The following is a 22,524-nucleotide window of genomic DNA, read 5'->3' on the forward strand; positions in this document are numbered from 1 at the left end:
GAAAACAAAATTAGTCCTGTCCATCAACTTCAGTGGGTCTTCTGTGAGAAGGACTAGTCTTTGATACGGCTCCATAAGCTTCTTCCATCAGAGAGCCAGCATATGGTGTGGTATTTAAAAGTGTTGGTCTAAGACAGGGGTCAGCAGTCTTTTTGGTCCACCGTCCCTCAGACCATGTGGTGGGCCGGACTATATTTTGAAGAAGAAAAAATGAACGAATTCCTACGCCCCACAAATAACCCAGAGATGCACTTTAAATAAAAGAACACATTCTACTCATGTGAAAACATCAGGCAGGCCCCACAAATAACCCAGAGATGCATTTTAAATAAAAGGACACATTCTACTCATGTAAAAACACACTGATTCCCGGACCGTCTGCAGGCCGGATTGAGAAGGCGATTGGGCCGCGTCCGGCCCACGGGCCTTAGGTTGCCGACCCCTGGTCCAGGACCTGGGAGATCAGAGTTCAAATCCCCAGTAAGCTGAGGCTTTCTGGGTGACCTTGGGCCAGTAGGTCTTTTAGCCTAAACTACCTCGCATGGTTGTGGGAATTGAATGAGGAGGTGGAGAACCAGGTATGCCACTTTGAGTTCCTGGAGAAAAGGTGAGATATAAATGCAATAAATAAATAACTATTAAGTTCAAAATACGTTAGAGTATTAATATTCTTACGTTTGATTATATATATGCATAATAAAATAGCTTGTTGGTGCCATATATCATTACTTAGCAGTTCATCCTTCTACAGAAATAAAGAACTATCTTGTCTGTAAATGCACAAAGTTAGCTCCTTGTCTTGAAATTCTCACTTGTCTCTTTTTGTATTGAGTTACCAGGCTCCCATTTATCAGTAGCGTCTCACAAAAACATTCTTTCCCCCTTTAACACAACTGTTTAGCTTAGCTATATTTTGACTGTTCTCATTGTTGCCTTACAAAGCTCTGTGCATTTACATAGTCTTGTAGTGGGGTCTGGGAAACTTTGATGGCCATAATGGTACCGTAGAGATGAAGCTGGCAATTCTGGGCTATTCGGTTCCACACACACTCTCTGCAACATCTCATGATCGTATTTTGCTCTTAAATGCAGATCACGGTCTTGCAACTCTCGGCGTTGCTGAAGCAAGCCGACTCCAGCAAACGGAAACTGACCCTGACTCGCCTGGCATCAGCCCCGGTTCCCTTCACTGTGCTGAGTCTGACGGGGAACCCTTGCAAGGAGGACTACCTGGCTGTGTGTGGGCTGAAGGTAAAAAGCATGGCAGCAGCCTCTGGGGCCACAGCACTGCTGCCTCTCTTGGCATGACTACATTGGGTCCGTTTATTGCAGTGGGATAAAATATTTTCTCTCTCCAGTTAGAAAACAACAACAAAAAAGCTACCTTGACATAGTTAAAAAAGGGTGTAAACATAGGACAGCTTGGAAGAGATGCCTCATGCCTAGTGGTGGTTAGAACCGGGGGGGGGGGGGGATTTGAACCGGGGAGAGACCTGGGTTCAAATCCCCACTTAGCCCTGAAGTTCATTTCTCAGCCTAACCTACCTTGTTGTGGGAATTAATTGAGGAGAAGAACAACAACAACCATGTGCGCCACCTTGAGCTCCTTAGAGAGAAAGTGGGATATGAATGCAATCCATCAATCATTTTCCAGTTTCCGTATATTAACAACTTAGGCGTTCTCTCCAACATTTAATCGGTTTATTTCCATTTCTCTCTCTCTTGACAGGACTGCCATGTGCTCACCTTCAGCAGCTCTGGATCCGTCTCCGACCACCTGGTCCTTCACCCCCAGCTGGCCACAGGCAACTTCATCATCAAAGCTGTGTGGCTGCCAGGCTCGCAGACGGAGCTCGCCATTGTCACTGCGGATTTTGTGAAGGTGCAGTGAAGTTGGGAAACAGGTTGGGGGCAAAGGATGGGACCTTTTAGGGTCTGATCTAGAGAAGGTTGCCATTGTGCTGCTCCTCAGCTGGGTATCCTGGACCCAAGCTGCTAAGAGCATTGTAAATTAATGTGATTTTTTTTAACCTGGTCCCATAGCATGTGGGCAGACGCTGCTGACTTTGGAGCTATGGAGTTATGTCCTGGTGACAATCTGTCCCCATCGACAGTCTAGCCACAGCATTTTGACTCATCTAGAGCCTGTTCTCGTAGTGGCCAACCAGATGCCCCAAGAAGTTAGACCTGAGCATTTGCATTGCTCTCACCATTTGAGATTCCCAGCAGATTGGCCTTTAGTCCATCAGCATTCATCTAGCTTCTGACTGTAGCCCTTTTTGTTGGCCCCAAACTACTAACTGTCCCTTCTGTTCCAACAGATTTATGACCTCTCGGTGGATGCCTTGAGCCCGACTTTCTACTTCCTGCTGCCCAGCTCCAAGATCAGGGACATTACTTTCCTGTTCAACGAAGAGGGCAAGAACATTGTGGTCATCATGTCATCTGCCGGCTACATCTACACCCAGCTCATGGAGGAAGCCAGCAGTGCCCAGCATGGCCCTTTCTATGTCACCAATGTCCTAGAAATCTCACACGATGACCTGAAGGTAACACAGCACTGCTGGATTGATGAAGGTTTCACAATACGACATGACAGCCTTAAACAAGACCCCCCTCTCTGTTTGGCTCTTCCCCTTCTGGGTTAGGGTTAGGGTTAGGGTTAAAAGTTAGGGTTAAAAAGCACAGGTCCCAGTACCAGTCCTTGCGGGGCACCATTTTCTACATCTCCCCATTTGGAGAACTGTCCATTTTTTCCTATTTTTTGCTTCCTGCTACTTAACCAGTTCCTGATCCGCAAGAAGACCTCTCCTCTTATTCCTTGACTGCTAAGCTTACTCAGTCTTTGGTGAGGCACTTCTTTTTGAAAGTCCAAATACACCATCTCTATAGCTTGTTAACACTCTCAAAGAACTCTTAATAGGTTTGTGAGTCAGGGCTACTTCAGCAAGGCTTGTTCTTCTACATACTTAGTTATTTTATCCTTAACAATACTTTCCACCAGTTTTTCCAGTTAAGCTAACAGGACTGCAATTCACTGCATTCACCCCCCCCCCCCAATGCCCTGATCCTGTTTCAGTCTCTTCCCCTTCTGGAACATGTCTCCTGGCATCCCTCAAAATGTGGCCGTGTGTTTAAGAGGGTATGTTCAGTATAGCAAGCGCAAATGGAAATTGAGCAGGAAGAGCAACAGGTTATTGTGCATTCCTGAGAGGATATTTTCCTGCGTTGTCCCCAACCCAGCCCTACACATAGTAGACCCATTTAAATTACTTGACCCAGTCGCTAAAAACTGCAGGAGGGGCAAGTGCTTTTGTGGTCGGGTCCTGCTTATGGGTTGGGGCATCTGGGTGGCCAATGTGAGAACAGGATGCCAGCCTAGATGGGCCACTGGCCTGATCCAGCAGTCTCCTAAGTTTTCATGCCTCTTCATTTCAGTGGATCTCCTCTTGAGTGGGACTCACGTTCATAGAATCAGAGAATTGTAGAGTTGGAGGGAACCCTGAGGATCATCTAGTCCAGCGGTTCTCAACCTGTGGGTCTCCAGATGTTGTTGGACTACAACTCCCATCATCCCTGAGCTCTGGCGATGCTAGCTAGCGGTGATGGGAGTTGTAGTTCAACAACATCTGGGGACCCACAGGTTGAGAATGGCTGATCTAGTCCAACTCCCTGCAATGCAGGAATATAAATCTGTCCCATTGGATTGGCTGCAACCCTGAGACTTTTCATGGGCGCTGCTGGCGCTTGCGGGTACTCCCTTGGCGACCCTTAGTTTTGCCACTGCATCACCCTTGACATCCTTTCCTCACACAAGCAGTTTTGACTCAGGAGGGCTTGGCATCACATGAACTTTCTCAAATGCCACATCGAAGCAGCGTTTGGGCCAGGGAGAGCATTTCCCAGTTTCCCTTCTTGATAGCCTTCACAGTCCTGAGTCGCATCCAGAGGTTTTCAGGTGCCGACATGCCTCTTTTCTCCCTGTTCCCTGCAGGACAGCAACGGTCAGGTGGCCGGAGGCGGTGTTTCCGTCTACTATTCCCACGTCCTGCAGATGCTGTTCTTCAGCTACTGCCAAGGCAAGTCCTTTGCGGCCACCGTCAGCCGGGCCACGCTGGAAGTCATGCGTCTCTTCCCCATCAATGTCAAAAGGTGAGGCCAGCTCCCCCACCTCCTGCTCCTGTGGCATTTTGTGAGGTGGCTGTTAGGAACACCTTTCTATACAGTAGGCTGTGGAGCATAGGGGCATAAGAAATTGCTTTCTACTGAGCCAGACCACTGGTCCCCCTAGCTCAGTACAGTCTGCACTGACTGGCAGCTGCTCTCCTTAGTTTCAGGCGGGGAACATTCCTAGAGATACCGATGAGCGAGTCCATGGGGTTTTGAACTTGAGACTTCAGACATTCTTCCACTGAGCTATAACTCTTCCTTTAGAACACAGGAACGTAGGAAAATGCCCTCTTCATTGTCTACACTGATTGGCAGCAGCTCTCTAGAGTTTCAGACATAGGACATTCCCAGCCGTACTAGGAGATGCTGCGAGATATTCAACCTGGGACTTTCTGCTTGCAAGGCAGATGCTCTACCGCTGAGCTAGGACCCTCATACCATAGCTGCCTAATACTGAGGCAGACCATCAAGTTCAGTATGGCCTACACTGACTGGCAGCGGCTCTCCCTAGTTTCAGGCAGGGAACATTCCCTGATGCAGTTATACCTTGGGTTAAATATGCTTCAGGTTGAGCATTTTCAGGTTATGCTCCGCGGCGACCCGGAAGTAATGGAGCGCGTTACTTCCGGGTTTCGCTGCTCGCGCATGTGCAGATGCTCAAAATGACGTCATGCGCATGTGCGGAAGCGGCGAAACACAACCCGTGCACGCACAGTCGCATCTTACATTCTACTGGTGGCTCCGGAACGGATCCCATTCGCATCCAGAGGTACCACTGTATACTGAGGAGTGAGCCACCAGTCCACGGTTGCCTCTGCTTGTGATGCTAGACTGACTTTACCTTCCCTTGCAGCTCCAACGGGGGCAGCAAGACCTCCCCAGCACTCTGCCAGTGGTCAGAGGTGATGAACCACCCTGGCCTGGTGTGCTGTGTGCAGCAGACGACCGGCGTCCCTCTGGTGGTGATGGTGAAGCCAGACACTTTCTTGATCCAGGAAATTAAAACCTTACCGGCTAAAGCAAAGGTCAGTGTGTTTGCTTTTTTGTCTTCAGACTCCTTCTCCCTTTGGGCAGTTTCCATAGGTGACAGGGAAAGCCAAAGGGGAGGAGGCTCTCTCAAGTTAGGGAGGAAGAAAAAAAACAAGAGCACCCAGTAAACCGAGTAGAATTACAGTGAATGGAAAATTATACAGCCTGATAATGTAAAAATGTAACATTAAATCGGCTTGCAGAGTATCACCGTATTCCAAATACTGTGTGTTAGCATAGGATTTTATTTGCCAAAGAATAACTTGCCAGCTTGCTGGTGATTCTGTGAATCATGATTTTCTGGATTGGCTCCATCACATTGTATTTGACGTTGTTTTTGTAAGATTTATACGTTCAGTTGGTTTATATTTCTCAATTTCTTGCAATGGGTGGTGGACAGAGAAGCAGATCTAGCTGTGTTCTTACCTCCTCACCCCCCCCCATGTCTGTTTTAAACTTACTGAGTTCCATATTTCATTAAGTAGTTTAAATGCATATGAAGATCTGCGGAATGGTGCCACTTTGACTGATCATTTCCCTTGCCCCTTTTCCAAAGGCATCTCAATGTGTTCAATGGCCCTAGTGAAGGTGCAGTCAATGTGCTGCCCCCCAGAAGTTGCTGGGCTATGACTCCCTTTCATCCCTCACCACTGACCATGATGCCTGGGACTGATGGAGGTTGGAGTCCCAATGACATCTGGAAAGCCACACAGATTCTGCATCCCAGGGATTCTGCATCCTTGAACTAGACCGTCAATTACCTTTACTGTCTCTAGCTACCTCTGTCACAGTTCTGACCATCGCTTGCCTTTACTGCCCCTTGTGTCGCAATGCTGCCTTGCTTTTCTGCACGTTGCTATACTGGCTTATGCTCACCGTTGGAAATGTAAGGAGCTGCTTACCTTTTGTGTATCTTTGGCCTTCCAGATCCAAGACATGGTGGCCATACGGCACACGGCCTGCAACGAGCAGCAGCGGACCACCATGATCCTCCTGTGCGAGGATGGCAGCCTGCGGATCTACATGGCCAACGTGGAGAACACGTCCTATTGGCTCCAACCCTCCCTCCAGCCCAGTAGCGTCATCAGCATCATGAAGCCCGTCCGCAAGCGCAAAGCGGCGGCCATCAGTAAGTCGCTGCAAGGTCAGATTGGCTAGGGACCGTGAAGTGGTGCATACACTCTCTGCATTGTGTTGTTTGGCTTACTTATCCGAAGAATCTGATTTTTATTAATCATTACTACTACTTCTGTTATAATCACTATTGTTCCTTACTATGATTATGGGGTTGTTGTTTTTGTTTTCACTGCCATTGATACCCATGGATTTCATAAGCCTAATATTCTTCAGGAAACTGAATTATTCAGACGGACCGTTTTGAACCCGAGAGCCTTTGCACAAGCAGCCTTTATGGATGTGTTTCTGCGTCTCATTGTTTGTCTAGCAGTTTTGTGTTTCTGGGTGGTAATACCGCATTGCGGTATTTTTATATGAAAGTGTGGTTTGAGAATACTCAAAGAAATAAAAGCATATGAAATAGAGACTCCCCCCTACCTTTAAAGGGGCAGTGACTCTCCCAAGCCAGTGGGCTTCAGGTAGTTTGAAGTCTGGTCTTCTGTTCTGACACTGCACAACATGGACTTTTCGCTGGTGCTCTGAGGAAGGTATCTCAGGCAGGACGAGAGAGGAGAGAGCATCATATAGATTCAAGCGACTTGTTGCAAGCATTGTTGCTTTACTCCCAACACGGTCAGCTATAGCTGGTGGTTAAGTATGATGGGGGTTGGGAAGTCCATCGACATCTGGAGGGCCACAGATGTTCCTCATCTCTCCCTTGGTGCAATTATTTTCTGGGTTATCTTGACTACCAGGATGGTGTTTGCAGGCCTTCCGGAACTTTCTCTTTTGTTCGAAATATGCATCCTGCTTGATTGATTTTATTTTATTAGGTGGGCAGCAAAGATGTTTCTTCTGATGGTTTTTAATATCTGTCTGTCCATCCTCTCTGTATACAATTGGCCTGCTACTTACGCGAGGGTTCAGTTCCAAGGGTCTGCTCCCAAAATGGCGCAAAATTTGGGTACCACCTAAACTGGACTCTGGGTAGTTTGCAGGAGGGCCCTTCTCATGATCTTCGCAGAGAAAACCCACTGGGTGTGTGGGCGAGATGAAAATAAATGGGGAGTGGGGAATGACTGGTTTTCCTTGCTCGTCATTTATTTCCTCTCCCTGCTCCCCTCCCCCATGTCGTGTTTCGATCACGTATGTAAAGTGAGTGAAAGTTGCGGGCCCAGTATATATTTTTAAATGCATATTTCGCCTTTTGTCAATAAACCATAAGACGGTTTAAATACCGTATAGAACATAACAAACTACACACAAACACACACACATAACATAATACACCACAAAACATTGAAGCGGTTATATAAATACTCATAATAACAATTGATAAGCAGTAATACATAATAAAGGTGACACAGGTGGCGCTGTGGGTTAAAGCCTCAGCGCCTAGGACTTGCCGATCGAAAGGTCGGCGGTTCGAATCCTTGCGGCGGGGTGCGCTCCCGCTGCTCGGTCCCAGCGCCTGCCAACCTAGCAGTTCGAAAGCACCTCCGGGTGCAAGTAGATAAATAGGGACCGCTTACCAGCGGGAAGGTAAACGGCGTTTCTGTGTGCGGCTCTGGCTCGCCAGAGCAGCGATGTCACGCTGGCCACGTGACCCGGAAGTGTCTGCGGACAGCGCTGGCCCCTGGCCTCTTAAGTGAGTTGGGCGCACAACCCCAGAGTCTGTCACGACTGGCCCGTACGGGCAGGGGTACCTTTACCTTTACCTTTAATACATAATAAACATAATGGATACATACTAAGCAGCAGTGTCAGATTATAAACAGTGTCAGTCTAGTGATTCACTCCACAACTCAAACCCCTGTAAACTTGCAGAGTCTCACAACAGGCGCCCAAAAGTTTGAACTCTGCTCTTTTATATGATTTAGTGTTTTAAGCTTGATTCTGTGATGCAGTTTTGTGGAGCTGGTGGATTGCTTATTGTGAGTTTGGAGATTGCTTTATAAATGAAGAGTTCTCCCTGATTTTAACTTTCAGTGTTTTTTATCTCTCTCCCCCCCCCACTTCTTCCTCCAGCAACCCGCACCTCCACCCAGGTGAATTTCCCCATCGACTTCTTCGAGCACAACCAGCAGCTGACGGACGTGGAGTTTGGTGGCAATGACCTCCTGCAGGTCTACAATGCCCAGCAGATCAAGCATCGGCTCAACTCCACCGGCATGTATGTGGCCAACACCAAGGTGAGCATCCTTGCGAGGACCGGGGTGGTACTGGGGGTCATCTCTGGCCCATTTATTTACTTATTTCATATAATTTATACACCCCTTGTTTGTAAAATAAATCGATCTCAAAGTGCTTTAGCAATAAGAAATAGAAAGCACAATAATTTAAGGCATTCAAAAAGTTTAAATACCAAAAGCAGGTAAAAACTTCTATCGACTTTGCAAATAAAAATGTTTTTGGGAGGTGCCAGGAAGAGTACAGCAATTGTGCCTGCCAGGTGTCAATAGGCAGAGATTTCCAAATTGTAGCTGCTACCACACTCAAAAATTGAGTTCTCACGAATTTGGGACAGTTGTTATGTGACACGTGGAGCAGTGCCAGTGCTGCCGATCGAAGCGTTCGAGTGGTCACATGTGAAGTAACACTATCTCGTAGGTGAACTGGTCCCAAGTTGTTAAGGCCTTGGCCTGGCAGCAAATCAGCAACCAGTGCAGACCTCTGAGCACAAGATGTTCTATGCCAGCCTTTCTTAACCTGTGGGTCCCCAGATGTTGTTGAACTACAACTCCCATCACTCCTAGCTAGCAAGGCCAGAGCTCAGGGATGATGGGAGTTGTAGTCCAACAACATCTGAGGACCAACAGGTTGAGAACCGCTTATGCCATGGATAGGCAAACTAAGGCTCAGGGGCCGGATCCGGCCCAATCACCTTCTAAATCCGGCCTGCGGACGGTCTGAGAATCAGCATGTTTTTACATGAGCAGAATGTGTCCTTTTATTTAAAATGCATCTCTGTGTTATTTGTGGGGCATAGGAATTCGTTCATTTCCCCCCCTTCAAAATATAGCCCGGCCCCCCACAAGGTCTGAGGGGCAGTGGACTGGCCCCCTGCTGAAAAAGTTTGCTGACCCCTGTTCTATGCTGACAAGGTTTCACTCCTGTCGGTGGTCACGCTGCAGCATTCTGCACTGACTGCAGCTTCTGGATCAAGCGTGAGGCAAGCCCCACGTAAAATACATTGCAGTAATCTAGGCCTTTTGCACTATCTATTCCTCCTCCACCTTCATTAACGGTGCCTTCCCCTCTCCCACAGCCTGGCGGCTTCACCATCGAAGTGACCAACAACAACAGCACCATGGTGATGACCGGCATGAGGGTCCAGATTGGGACTCAGGCCATCGAGCGAGCTCCCTCCTACCTGGAGATCTTTGGCCGCACCATGCAGCTGAACCTGAGCCGGCCACGGTGGTTCGACTTCCCCTTCACCCGAGAGGAGGCCCTGCAGGCAGACAAGAAGCTGACCATCTTCGGTAAGATTCCCGAGGTTCCCCCCGTCCACGTTTTAAACTGTAGACTTTTGGTAATTTCTCTGTTTCCAGATCCTCTGGCAGACACCACCAACTGAGAGATCTTTGTGCTTCTGCTTTACAGTGGACCCGCCACTTACGCAAGGGTTGGTTTCCAGAGGTCCACACAAAAAGGCAAAACCATTGGAACCCCCAGAACACCCCCCCCCCCGTACACAATCACCCCTACCTGTCCAGAGTGGGCCTTGCCATTTGCCTTGCTTACTGGCCTCTGGGAGTCTCCCACCTCCTCCTCAAAGCCTAATAAGCAAGGCGGAGGGTTTAAAAAGCTTTTTCTGTGGTGGGTTTCCCCTGCTGCCCATTAATTAATTAATTTTTTGGCCATGTGCCTAAGGTTGTGATCACGCAAGAAGATTATGCATGAGTTGCGGGCCTGCTGTGTTTATTTATTGCATTTAATACACACCCATATATGATAGCTTCTTACAACATATAACATCATACACACGTAAAATAAAATATTGCACCCTAATCCCGAAGAGGGGAGTTTAGGCAATACATCCCAAACAGCATCCCGATAACATAATAAAGTTCTCGTTGGGGATTTTCATTCCATTTAGTCACACCTGTTGTTATGTTTAAGACAGCTTTATTTGGCTAAAGCAGCAGGTGTTGGGGAATGAATTCCAAAGGCCTATAAGGGCAGGTCGGCTTTTTATAAGCAACAACTTCATCAGGCACAGCAAACAATAACATTCCAGGAACAGAGGAAGAACAAAGCCATAAATTCATTCATTAGTATGAGCAAATCCCTTCACATGACTTCATGGACACCTTGGGTATTCCCCCACCCCGAATCCTTTCTTAACATTTTCTTTTGCCTCTTCATCTTAATTACCAGCAACTCCCTCTTGCGGGTCCAAAACAAACCATGTGTCAGCGGTTGCATGTCAATTGGACACTCGCAAAATGGTCACCCCCCCCCAATATATAGCAATAGTTTATCTGCTACACTGTCCCAAACAAACTTTCATGTTTCACGCTGCAGCATTCTGCATTGACTGCAGCTTCTGGATCAAGCATGAGGGAAGCCCCATGTAGAGTACATTGCAGTAATCTAGGCCTTTTGCACCTTTTGATATACAGTGGTACCTCGGGTTACATACGCTTCAGATTACAGACTCCGTTAACCCAGAAATAGTACCTCGGGTTAAGAACTTTGCTTCAGGATGAGAACAGAAATCGTGCTCTAGCGGCGCGGCGGCAGCAGGAGGTCCCATTAGCTAAAGTGGTGCTTCAGATTAAGAACAGTTTCAGGTTAAGAACGGACCTCCGGAACGAATTAAGTACTTAACCCGAGGTACCACTGTACAGTTTTATGTTAAAAAAAAACGTTTTTACAGTGTGAGGGGAGTTGCCTGTTTTCATTTTTAGCCCTGTCTATAAGAAAGCCATACCAAACAATTGCCAAAGAGTCTTTATGCTACAAGCCTTGCTCCAATTTTATTTTATTTGTCAATCTGCTCTACCCTGCCCCCCGTGGGCTATTTGCCATACTTTATTGCATTGATACCTCATCTCCCAAGGGGCTCAAGGCGGCGTGCATGATTCTCCCTCCCTCCTCATTTAATCCCCACAACAACCCTGTGAGGTTGGCTAGGCTGAGAGGCAGTGATTTGCCCAAGATTACCCCAGCAAGCTTCACGGCTAAGGGGGTGGGATTTGAGGCCTGACCTCTCAGCTCATTGTCTGACACGCTAACTGCCACGCCTTGCTGGCTCTCCCTGCCTTGCTTGAAAGGTACGGAAAAAAGCCATGGCTCTTCTCCTCTCTTGCAGTCGGGGCGTCTGTGGATCCCGCCGGCGTCACCATGCTGGACGCCATCAAAATCTATGGCAAGACGAAGGAGCAGTTTGGCTGGCCGGATGAGCCCCCGGAGGATTTCCCGTCAGCCTCAGTCAGCAACGTCTGCCCCCCCAACCTGAATCAGAGCAACGGAACTGGAGACACAGAATCGGCTACTCCGGCAGCTGTTAGCGGCACTGTTCTCGAGAGGTAAATCTTCAAAACCGTATGTTCCTTTTTCGACTTACCACCCATCCTGTCTTCCTGCAGGTACCGTTTATAACTCCAGGAACGTAGGAGCAGTTTTGTGGTCTAGAACCCCTTTGGATTCTGTAATGGGGGGGGGGGTCAGGGCAGTGCTTTTGCTCTGAGCAGGCTGGATCCTCATTTCCCCACCCTCCAGGCCAACGTTTGGCAAATGGGTGTGATTACTCATATAATCAATCCTCTGGTGTCCTAATGATGTCGGGAGTTTGAACCCACCCACTGTATTGGGGGGAGAACCCTTTGCTCATCAGCTGATGGGCGTATGTGTGCTTAAATCTTTCTTTCTGTAAGGCTGAACTGAATGCAGGAGTTCCTTGCGAGGTTGTGGCGTGAGTGGACCAACCGGGCAAGATTTAGCCCCCCTCCCCAGCACTCAACAGCTGATGGGGATTAGATCCTGCTTTCTGCAGGAATCGATTGTGTATGCCACTTCACTGCAGGGAACCATGCAGAGCTGAAACCTGCCCTTCGCTCTGCCTGTCAGTTGGTGACATCTGGTGACTGACAGGTGGGTGTGGTTTTTTGGTCCTACAGGCCAAATCTGAACTCCTGGCGGGCCCAGATTGGGACATAGGCTGGAGGTTCCCCTCCCTGCTGTAATGGCTGCATTGTTGTGTGTTTGCACGTGTATTGAATGGGTGGTGGCAGGGAACTTTACAAGAGCCCCCACCCCAGTGTCAGTTCATCCCTTACAGTGCAGCATGTAAAGATCCTCTCCTGCTCCTCTGCCTTGGCAACGGAGGGGTTGTGGTGCCCAACATTCACCAGGCAAGTTCTGCACATCACCGCAGAAACGTCTCCCCATCTCTTCCTCCCTTTCCTCATTTTTCAGTCAGTCTCTTTCTAGGGAGACTCTGCCATGCAGCTTTGAGGGAGAGGATGGCGATGAAAAGAAAGAACGAGGAATTAAAACTGTTGTCCCTAGAGGGCAGCAGTGCTCTAGGACAAGGGTTTGGCAACATGGTGTCCTCAAGGCATTGTTGGACTTCAGCTCCCATCATCCTCCCTGCCAATTGGCCTGTTCTAGCTGGCTGAGACTGATGGGAGTTGCAGTCCACCAACCACTAGACAGCACCACTTGCTTTTGAGACTCAACTCCCTTGTTCTCTCTCTCTCTGTGATTGGGAGGGTGGAGATGGAAGGAGCAGCCAGTGGCAGGCATGGCAGGAGAGGACAGAGTTGGGGCGGCCACCTAGAGCCAAAAATATATGTATTTTGGGCAGAGAAAATTCATCTGTGAGGCCAAACCATCCTCAATGTGCGCATGTTTCTTATTTTTGCGAGAACCTGTGTGGCCTGCTAGTGTTGTGTGCTAAAAACAAGCATGGTGGTGTTGGGGAAAAAACAACAGCAGGGTTGGCTTTTGCCGCCCAACTCCTCAAGGACCTCTTGAGTCCCCTAAGTCCATGATTGGTCAGAGAAGAATGGAGGCAGGAACCAGTGGAAGGAAAGCACGGAGCTGGACCTCAGTGTGATGGAGTCGGTGGGGGACAGGGGAAAGTACGTGTGGAGCAAATGGATACCTTTTGTAGTTCCTGGAGAGCAACAAGGCAGCAAACCACCTCTTGCGTTTGGGAAACGTGTGAAGGACTCGTGGCTGAGAATGGATGGATACACACACTCAGTGATGGACACTGACATCCACTGACTAACTCCCATTCAATGGCTGCTGCCCAATCACTGACACATGGCTACTACAGAGTTGTGTACATGTCCTGCAGTTGTTGTATCTTAAATTAAAAATGTGAAATTCTTGGGCTGAGGAAAGCTCAGTTCTGTGAACTGCCAAAATAGATTCAGTCAGTCTGAGAATATTTCCTCTGTTCTTGTGCATCTTTTGTTCTGCAAGCAATCTTTAGCCACTAAAAAAATCTTGTTTAAAATCCAACCCACCCCCACCCCCGAACACAAACATTGCCTCTCAGAGTTTAGCAGCCCTTAACCTGCTGACCTCCAAGTGCGTTTCCACACATATGAAGGCTCAACACCTAAAGAAAGGAAAACAGCAATATGAAATCTTGAGATTCCGAGGAAGCTGAGTTCCATGATCCGTTTTGCTTATTGTAGGCCCTTCTGCACATCTGCAGAATTGCGGCTTACGCATGTCCCATAATGGTTAACCCCACTGGAAATACGAGCAGTGTGTGAGGTGTTGTAGAATTTACCCTCGCCTTCTATAGCACAGAGCATCACCTTGGCTGGGGGTCGGGGATGCAGAGGGTGCCTCTCCAACTGGCCATTTCCTGCTCATTCTCTTCTCAGGCCTCCTCTTAATTCCTTTCAGCTAGTACAGTAACTGTTGCTTGAAATTGTTTCTGACCTTAGCCCCACTTCTCTCTCAAATACTTTCATTTAATTTGCCTGTTCCTCTTCCCTCCCCCTTTAATTTTTTTGGTATGGTTTGCTTAGGACATGTTTCTTCGATATTTTTCTGTGAGCTTCATATCTTTTTTTATTTATACGTGTATATACATATATATATTTTCCTTTTCCTTTGCTTCCCCCAAAGTTCTGAAACTGAGTCCTTAACCACCCTGGACCGGTTAGTATACTATCTTTTGTTTTTTCTCTCTCTCTCTGTGCACGAATGATTTTTTGCTTTATTACTTGTGTGTGTCAGACAATAACAGCACATTGCCTTGATTTCTCTTGGTTGGTGTTTTCTTTTTTAAAAGCGCGTGTGCATAAAGCATAGATAATCTTGAAAAAGTGACCTTCATGCTGCTTTTTTTTACATTAGGACCTCTTGCATGGCAGATCAGCCAACCAAGAAACCCCAGCAAAATTGAACTGAGCTGCTTGTATCTTCTCCCGCTCGGCTTTCCCCCTCAATCTCTCTCCCCCTGCTCCTTTTGACTTCTGATTGGGAGAGATCTGCTAATCCTTGTCGGCAGCTAAATGCATTTAATTATTTTTAAAAATATTATACGTTGCTCCCCTCCCGCTGCCCAGGAATAAAGCCTGTCTGAACCAGCCTTGCAACAGAGGCCTGAGGCACACATAACACTAAGCTATGGTTTGTTGAACAAAACTATGGTTTGTTCAGTTTAAACTATGGTTTGTTCAGCCTATGGTTAAGCTAGACTTGGGTTCATTAATCCATGGCTTGGTGTTATGCGTGAACCCAGCCCAGCAGTTTCATTCTGGCTTAACTATGGTTAAAGGTCACTCATAACCGGGGATTGTAGTTGGTTTACAAACCTTAGTGAATGTTAACCATAGCTTTGCATTACAAGCAAACCCCAGACCTCCTACTTAACTGTTGGTAAGGGAGTTGTAACTTCCACAAAGCTACAAAGCCATGAATGAAGAGCAGGGAGCAGGGGACCAAAGTGCTCTCAAGGTTTGGCTGCTCTTGCTGGTGCTTTCTAACTCTTCTGCGACGTTGCAAACTGATGTTCCAGAGATCTGCCCGATGCCTCAGCTTCAGCTTGTCAACCATGGTTATTCCTAGCCATGGTTTAGCGTTATGGGCAGGGCAAGCCCATAAAAGCTACATTAAAAAAAAAAATCAGTATTACATCTCCCCTCCAATAAAACCTGTTCAAACATTCCATAACTCAGCCTCCAATCTCAGCAAATGGAACATAACTTGCTTGCAAGAAATCAGTCTTTTAGTGTGACCCGTTCTCTTGCACTCCCTGCCTGTCGATATTAGGCAGGCACCTTTGTTTCACCGTTTATGATCCTCAAGAAGCTTGGTGTGTGTGACCCAGGAAAGGGCCTTCCTCTGGGGGAACCCCTCCCCACTGAGCTGCGCCTGGTGCCTTCCCTGTACAGCTTGCGGCGAATCCCGAGACGCATCCATTTGCCCTTGCCTTTGACACTTGAGACGTGTGTGTTTTTGGGTTTTTTTAATTTCTAATTTTCAGGTGGGTGTGTATCCGCCCTGAGACTTTCAGGTGAAGGGCGGATCATAAATCTTAACAGCAACAGCAATAATAGCACCCAGATATACCATTGGGGATCGGGATGCGGGTGGCGCTGTGGGTTAAACCACAGAGCCTAGGACTTGCCGAACAGAAGGTCGGCGGTTCGAATCCCCGCGACGGGGTGAGCTCCTGTTGCTCGGTCCCTGCTCCTGCCAACCTAGCAGTTCAAAAGCACGTCAAAGTGCAAGTAGATAAATAGGTACCGCTCCGGCAGGAAGGTAAACGGCGTTTTCATGCACTGCTCTGGTTCGCCAGAAGCGGCTTAGTCATGCTGGCCACATGACCCGGAAGCTGTATGCCGGCTCCCTTGGCTAATAAAGCGAGGTGAGCGCCACAAGCCCAGAGTCGATCATGACTGGACCTAATAGTCAGGGGTCCCTTATACCATTGGGGATTGGACCTGGGACCTTCTGCATGCAAAGCAGGTTCTCTGCCACTGAGCCCCATCTCTGGGCACTTCAGCTAGCATCTCCCTTGCCTGAACCTCTGGTCTGTCTCATCTTCCCTCTCCCTCCTCCTTCCACCCCTTGCTTACATCGTGCTGCTTCTGCATGGACCGAAGGAGCATACATTTTTGTGGGCAGGGCGGCTGTTCGGTTTGCAAGCTCTGGAGCAATGCGGCAACACGAAATAGAGCCACGAATGTAATCACTGTTTAAGAGTTTTCCCCATTGTGCAATCGGTGTGCGTAGCACAACGAAGAAGAGCGTGGGTCTGTGCTTCCAAGGAGCTTACAGTCTGAAAGCAGACACGGTGGAGATGGGAAAAGAAGGGGAGGATAATGCTGGAAAGGGGAAGGAGAGGCAGTCATATCAGTTACAAGTACTTGGGCTGCATCAAGGAAGCCGCTTCCCTTGTGGACTAGCACCTTGTCAAATCCTGAAAAGTCTGCTGCAGCGGTATTGGGGCTAGGCGTGGGCAGTTCCACAAGAACACTGAAAGAGCGTTGGTTGGATTAAGGGTTAAGCTCAGTGTCAGTCCTGCTCAGAATAGACCCACTAAAATTAATGTGCATTGCCCACTGATTTCAGTGGGTCTGCTATGCATAGGACTTACTGTATTTTTCGCTCTATAAGACACACCAGACCACAAGACGTCTTGTTTTTGGAGGAGGAAAACAAGAAAAAAAATATTCTGAATCTCAGAAGCCAGAACAGCAAGCGGGATCACTGCGCAATGAAAGCAGCAATCCCTCTTGCTGTTCTGGCTTCTGTGATAGCTGCACAGCCTTCATTCGCTCCATAAGACACACACACATTTCCCCTTACTTTTTAGGAGGGGAAAAGTGAGTCTTATAGAGCAAAAAATACGGTGGTTGGATTACAAACCAGTCTCTCGCATTTGGTTATCTCCGCTCGTTCATGAAACTCACTGGGTGACCTTGGGGCCAGTCGCTGCCTCTCAGCCTAACCTACTTCACAGGGTTGTTGTGGGGATTAAATGAGGGGTGGGGAAAACTGCATATGCTCCTTAGAGGGAATAGGTGGCTTATAAATGCGATAAATAAATGTACCCATTCTTCTGACAGGACGACAAAATAGGGAAGTATTATAATTGTGTGTGTTATAATTCTAGTGCCCAGGGCTTAAAGATTATTGTTATTTTCTTAAATAAAGTTGTTGCCAGAAAAAGGGGGGTGTTGAATATTTGTGCGCAATGGCTGCTGGAATCTCAGAAGCCACATTTGGGTTGTGTGCATCTCCAGATCACTTCTGCCTCAGGTTTGTCAGAGCTGCAGGAGCTTCCAGGAAGCTTGATTTAATTTTTCTTGGGAAGTGTTACCGGTCCTCCTTGTCTTCTCGATGAATTCTCAACCATTTTCTTCCCCACAACTAAAAGCACCCAGTGGTTCTAGCTTTTCCTTGTTGTGGAGTTGCTCCTGGACCCCCTGATTATTTTAGTTGTCCACTTCTGCACCCTTTCCCCCAGTTCTATGACATCCCCCTTTTTTTCTCTTTTGAGATGGGGCAGCCAGAACCGCCCCCACAACTGCATTCTTTATTTGTCTTGCCAGCCTGACGTGTGGGAAGCTGCCTTATACTGAATCAGACCCTTGGTCCATCTAGCTCAGTATTGCCTGGCACTGACTGGCAGCAATGGCTCTCCAGGATCTTAAGCAGGGTTTTCTCCCAGCTCTACCTGGAAATGCCGTGCAAAGCAGGTGCTCTACCACTGAGCTACCACCCTTCCCATAATGCAACGGGATGCTCTTTTTTCCGAGTTAAAAAATAAATAAATTGTGGAAGTGACGTTTCCTCTCTACAGGCAACCAGGTGGGTGATTGCTTGCATCCTGGAGAGATTTAAGGGTGTGTTTTTTTGCCAGAGATGTGCCAGATCTGGGCTTTTTTGAGTGCTGTTCCTCACCGTCTGCCATTCAGGTTTGCTGAAAAAGATGTTATAATATTCTGCATTTTTTGACGGGGGAGAGTGACCTCTTTGGGAACAGCAAACGCCCCCTAAAGCCCCTCTGAGCAGCCTCTTTATATGGCTCTCCCTAACCCCCCTTCTCCGCAAAAGTACATGTCACGCCACCCCTTGATCTGCTCCGCACGTGTGTGCGCTTCTCCGAGCAGAAGAGGGGGGAGGCGTGCTGATGAATCAGCCCTGTCAATGCCATCCAAGTTATCCCTGCTGCAGGCTGTGTAAGGAGAAACGTTCTTATCCTCTTTGGGGAGAGAAAAGCCTCTCTTTCTCCCCACCCTCCCCATGGATTTGCAGAAGCTGCCCTAAGTTTTTTTCTCTGAGCGGGAGCCAGGTTTAACTCTCTGGTCTGCAGCACAATGAATGAGATATGCACGATGCCTGTGGCAGTATTTTTTTTATATATACATTTATCTTGCTGCGATTCCTTTCTCTCTTTTGGTGGCGCCGGCAAGGGACTTGGCATCTCTTAGCGCTCCCTCTCTCCCTCCCTCTCTCTTTCTGAGCCACCCAGATCTGCTGCTTGCCATGAAGCAAAGAAATAAATAAATCTTAAGGAGTCTTGCCTTTTTTTCCTGAAACCAGCTTTCTCCTTCGTTTTTTTACCCCCTCCAGGCTAGTAGTCAGTTCTTTAGAAGCTCTGGAAAGCTGCTTTGCCGTCGGACCAGTCAACGAGAAGGCAAGTAACTTTTTTTGAGGTTTTGGGAACGTTGCGGGTTTAGCTTTGGGGCGGGGAGGGCGGGAGGCGGATGCACAGCAAAGGGGATCAGCCACCCTCTAAGCCCTGATCTCCCCACCACCCACCCACCCCAAAAGTGTCCTTATTTGCTGATTTGACTTTGATGCCGCTGGAAGCGGAGATCTGTCAGGAAAGCTGCCTAGCCAAAAAAGAGAGAGGGAGAAAAGGGGTTTTTTTTGGAGCTGGGTTTGAAAGCCAGTGTTCACTTCTCTGATCATTGCCAGCAGGGAGACATTTGTTCCTGCACCAGAGGGGGTTTTTTTGTGGGGGACGGTGGGCTTGTAGGAGACCTGGACTTGCTGGGTCAGACTTTACTGCTGCACTCCAAATGTCTGGTCTCCATCAGTGGCTCATTTGGGAGACTTTATAGCAAAGGGCCTTTCTGGGGGCCAGATCTTTATCTAACAGCCTACAGGATAACCTTGACAGCTGTTTGACCCCTCCTGCCAACTCTGCAGTTCCGGGACAGGCAGGCCGGACCACTCACCTATCGACTCACTTGACAGCATTCTGCCCTTTGGAGGAAGATAGTGACCAAGCAGGATTGAACTCCCCGCCCATCAGCTGGTGTGTTTTGTGCAAAGATCCCCTGAAGAACCAGTGTACATACCTGAGCTAAGCAAGATTGAACACCCGCCCTCAGCAGATGGGCCAGGGGCATAGGCGTTGCTGGGGGGGGGTAGCTCCCCCCCAAATCCTCAAAAAGTATTAAAAAGCGTTAAAAATACTCAGTTCTGCAGGGGTTGGGTATGCACACTGGTTCCCCATGGAGAACATGCGCAACTGAACCAAACAGGATTTAACTCTCCCTCGTTCCCAACCGCTGGGGTTACATCACTCCATTGACAAGTGGATATAGCTTAAGGAAAACTGGAGCCCCATGGGCCAGAGGCACCCACCCTGCTTTATTTGGTAGTTGACAAACACATTCAGGCCTTCCAGGGTCCCAAGTTACTGTATTTTTCGCTCTATAGGAACGCACCGGACCATAGGACACACCTTGTTTTAGAGGGGGAGAACAAGAAAAAAAAATCTCCCCCTCTCTGCTCAGCACCCCTTCAGCGAAGCGGCAGGAGAAACAGAGCCCCTTCCATTTCTCCTCCCACTTGGCTGAAGGGGCACTGCGCAGCTCTCCCTCTCCTGAAGCCAGGAGAGTCTTGCTCTCCTGGCTTCAGTGAAAGGAACCCGAAGCCTTTGGAGCGCAGCGGGAACTCGCTCTGCGCTCCGAAGGCTTCAGGTGGCTATCCCTGAAGCCTTCGGAATGCAGTGCAAGTTCCCGCTGTGCTCCGCAGGCTTTGGGTTCCTTTTGCTGAAGCCGGAGGGAGCGCTCCCTCTGCGCTTCGGAGGCTTCGCGTTGCTATCGCTGAAGCCAAGGAGCCTGCATTCGCTCCCTAGGACGCACACACATTTCCCCTTAATTTTTGGAGGGGAAAAAGTGTGTCCTATAGAGCGAAAAATACGGTAAGCTTCCAAAGAGCCGTGTTGTTGTTGTTTGTCTACAGCCAACTTTATGGGACTGTTTACTCTTGTTTCCTGCCTTTCTGCCTGATGATGCTTTTGGGTGGAAACTCCCAACTTCAGAGGCACCGCTAGCTCAGTTTCTGTGCCCCGTTTACAGGAGAAGAGCAAGGCTGCCGCTCAAGAGTTGGCTACCATGCTTCTGTCGACGCCAGCCCCTTCCAGCGTCCAGCAGCAGACCAAGAGCCTCCTGGCCAGCCTCCACACCAGCCGCTCGGCCTACCACAACCACAAGGTAAAGCCACAGAGCCATCTTCATTCTCCTACCACACAAACCTTTGGGGTTCCATGTCCCAGGCGCCAATGGCCTCCCTGAATTTCCCATCCTTGACGGATTTATTTTTGGCTTTCTTGTGTCTCAGATAAACCCTTGCGCCTCCCTGTAGATGCTGCAGAGGGGTCTGGGGTGGCTTTCAGGAGCTGTTCCCTTGAGGCCTCACTGTCTGCAGCTGTGGAGAAGGGAGGGTCTGTATGTTCCAAAACAGAGGTAGCCGCTGCCGTGCCGCTCTCCTGATGCTGCTGAACTTACATCACCCAAACCAGCAACATCTGGGGCATAGCTGTCAACATTTCCCTTTTTTAAAGGGAAATCCCCTTATTCTGAATAGGATTCCTCACAAGAAAAGGGAAAAGTTGACAGCTATGATCTGGGGGTGTGTGTGTGTACCACAATTGGCTGTCCCTGCCCTGGAACAACTCCCCGCAGATTCACACAAGTAGTGGTGGCAGGTATGTAGGAAAACGAAGCCTTCACTTCGTGATTAGGGCAACAGAGTTCAAGACAAGGCAGTTGTGTTGGAGAAGAGACCCTCACCATCATTACTTCCGTCTGAACTGATCAACATGGCGTTCTTCTCCCATATACAATGCTTAACTGCTTTTGCAATGTTAACACGACCTGGTTAATAAGAAAGCACAATGAACTAGCTTTGCAGGCAAAACAACAACAAGAAACCCTCAAACATTCCTCGCTTCCTTCACCCTTTCTTTCCCACCCTCATGCTGACTCTCTTTTACACTCTGAGGGAGATGTGGCCTTAAGAAAGAAGCAGGCTTGGGCTTATTACAGGCCAAGGTCCTTGAGACCCCAGACCTATCCATTTTGCTTCCACTAGTAGCCTCACTGAAGGGACGCAGGTGGCGCTGTGGGTTAAACCACAGAGCCTAGGACTTGCAGATCAGAAGGTCGGCGGTTCGAATCCCCGCGATGGGTGAGCTCCCGTTGCTTGGTCCCTGCTCCTGCCAACCTAGCAGTTCGAAAGCACCTCAAAGTGCAAGTAGATAAATAGGTACCGCTATGGCAGGAAGGTAAACGGTGATTCTGTGTGCTGCTCTGGTTCGCCAGAAGCAGCTTAGTCCTGCTGGCCAAATGACCGGGAAGCTGTACGCCGGCTCCCTTGGCCAATAAAGCGAAATGAGCGCCGCAACCCCAGAGTCGGCCACGACTGGACCTAATGGTCAGGGGTCCCTTTACCTTTAGCAGCCTCACTGAGGTGCCCTCAAGCAGTTTGTGAGGAACTCCCAGGAATTCCCCCAGAAAACAGCACTGATAATAACCAGCATGAAGGGGACAAGGTGCTCCAGAGTGGATCCTGTTTCTGTGGGGAGGAAGAACTACAGCTGGGGGGGGTCTCCTCCAGTGGACTCTTGTCTCTGGCCTTCCCTGTGGAGTCACTCAGACACGTGAACTGTCTCCGGTTAACCTCCCCCCGCATTTCAAGTGCACTGCTCAGAACAAGGTGGATGTTTGGTCTCTTGCTCAGTCCGGGATTTGCTCCTGAGCCTTCCTGTCCTCTGTCCTCTTTCTTTTTTTAAAAAATTGATTAACAGTCAAAAGTGCAAGCATAACAGGAAGAAAACAAAGAATCAGAGATTTAAACTGCAAAACATCACAGGCTGGAAGGCTGTGCAAAGTTACAGCTCAGCTCCAAAGGGATAAGAAAGTATTAACTCATACAAAGATTCCTTTTGCAAATAATAAAGATTTATAAAAATAGAAGTAT

General features: G+C 48.5%; 1 protein-coding gene across 5 annotated transcripts in view; it reads left to right on the forward strand.

Moving 5' to 3' along the window:
* The window catches only part of UBR4 (ubiquitin protein ligase E3 component n-recognin 4), a 141,967-nt gene that overhangs the window by 42,931 nt on the left and 76,512 nt on the right, over window positions 1-22,524 (forward strand). For 2 of the 5 annotated variants that reach the window (XM_081923331.1, XM_081923332.1), the window contains exons 41-52: window positions 1,093-1,251; window positions 1,730-1,882; window positions 2,322-2,549; window positions 3,995-4,152; window positions 5,024-5,195; window positions 6,127-6,343; window positions 8,344-8,507; window positions 9,584-9,800; window positions 11,636-11,852; window positions 14,419-14,451; window positions 18,880-18,943; window positions 20,622-20,756. In XM_081923331.1, coding sequence (XP_081779457.1) covers window positions 1,093-1,251; window positions 1,730-1,882; window positions 2,322-2,549; window positions 3,995-4,152; window positions 5,024-5,195; window positions 6,127-6,343; window positions 8,344-8,507; window positions 9,584-9,800; window positions 11,636-11,852; window positions 14,419-14,451; window positions 18,880-18,943; window positions 20,622-20,756 — 1,917 coding nt within the window. The remainder of the gene's footprint in view (window positions 1-1,092; window positions 1,252-1,729; window positions 1,883-2,321; window positions 2,550-3,994; window positions 4,153-5,023; window positions 5,196-6,126; window positions 6,344-8,343; window positions 8,508-9,583; window positions 9,801-11,635; window positions 11,853-14,418; window positions 14,452-18,879; window positions 18,944-20,621; window positions 20,757-22,524) is intronic. The other 3 variants (XM_081923333.1, XM_081923334.1, XM_081923335.1) reach the window with 3 other exon arrangements.

This window comes from Podarcis melisellensis, assembly GCF_964234715.1.
Source record: "Podarcis melisellensis genome assembly, chromosome: 8".
In the NCBI taxonomy this organism is placed as follows: domain Eukaryota; kingdom Metazoa; phylum Chordata; class Lepidosauria; order Squamata; family Lacertidae; genus Podarcis; species Podarcis melisellensis.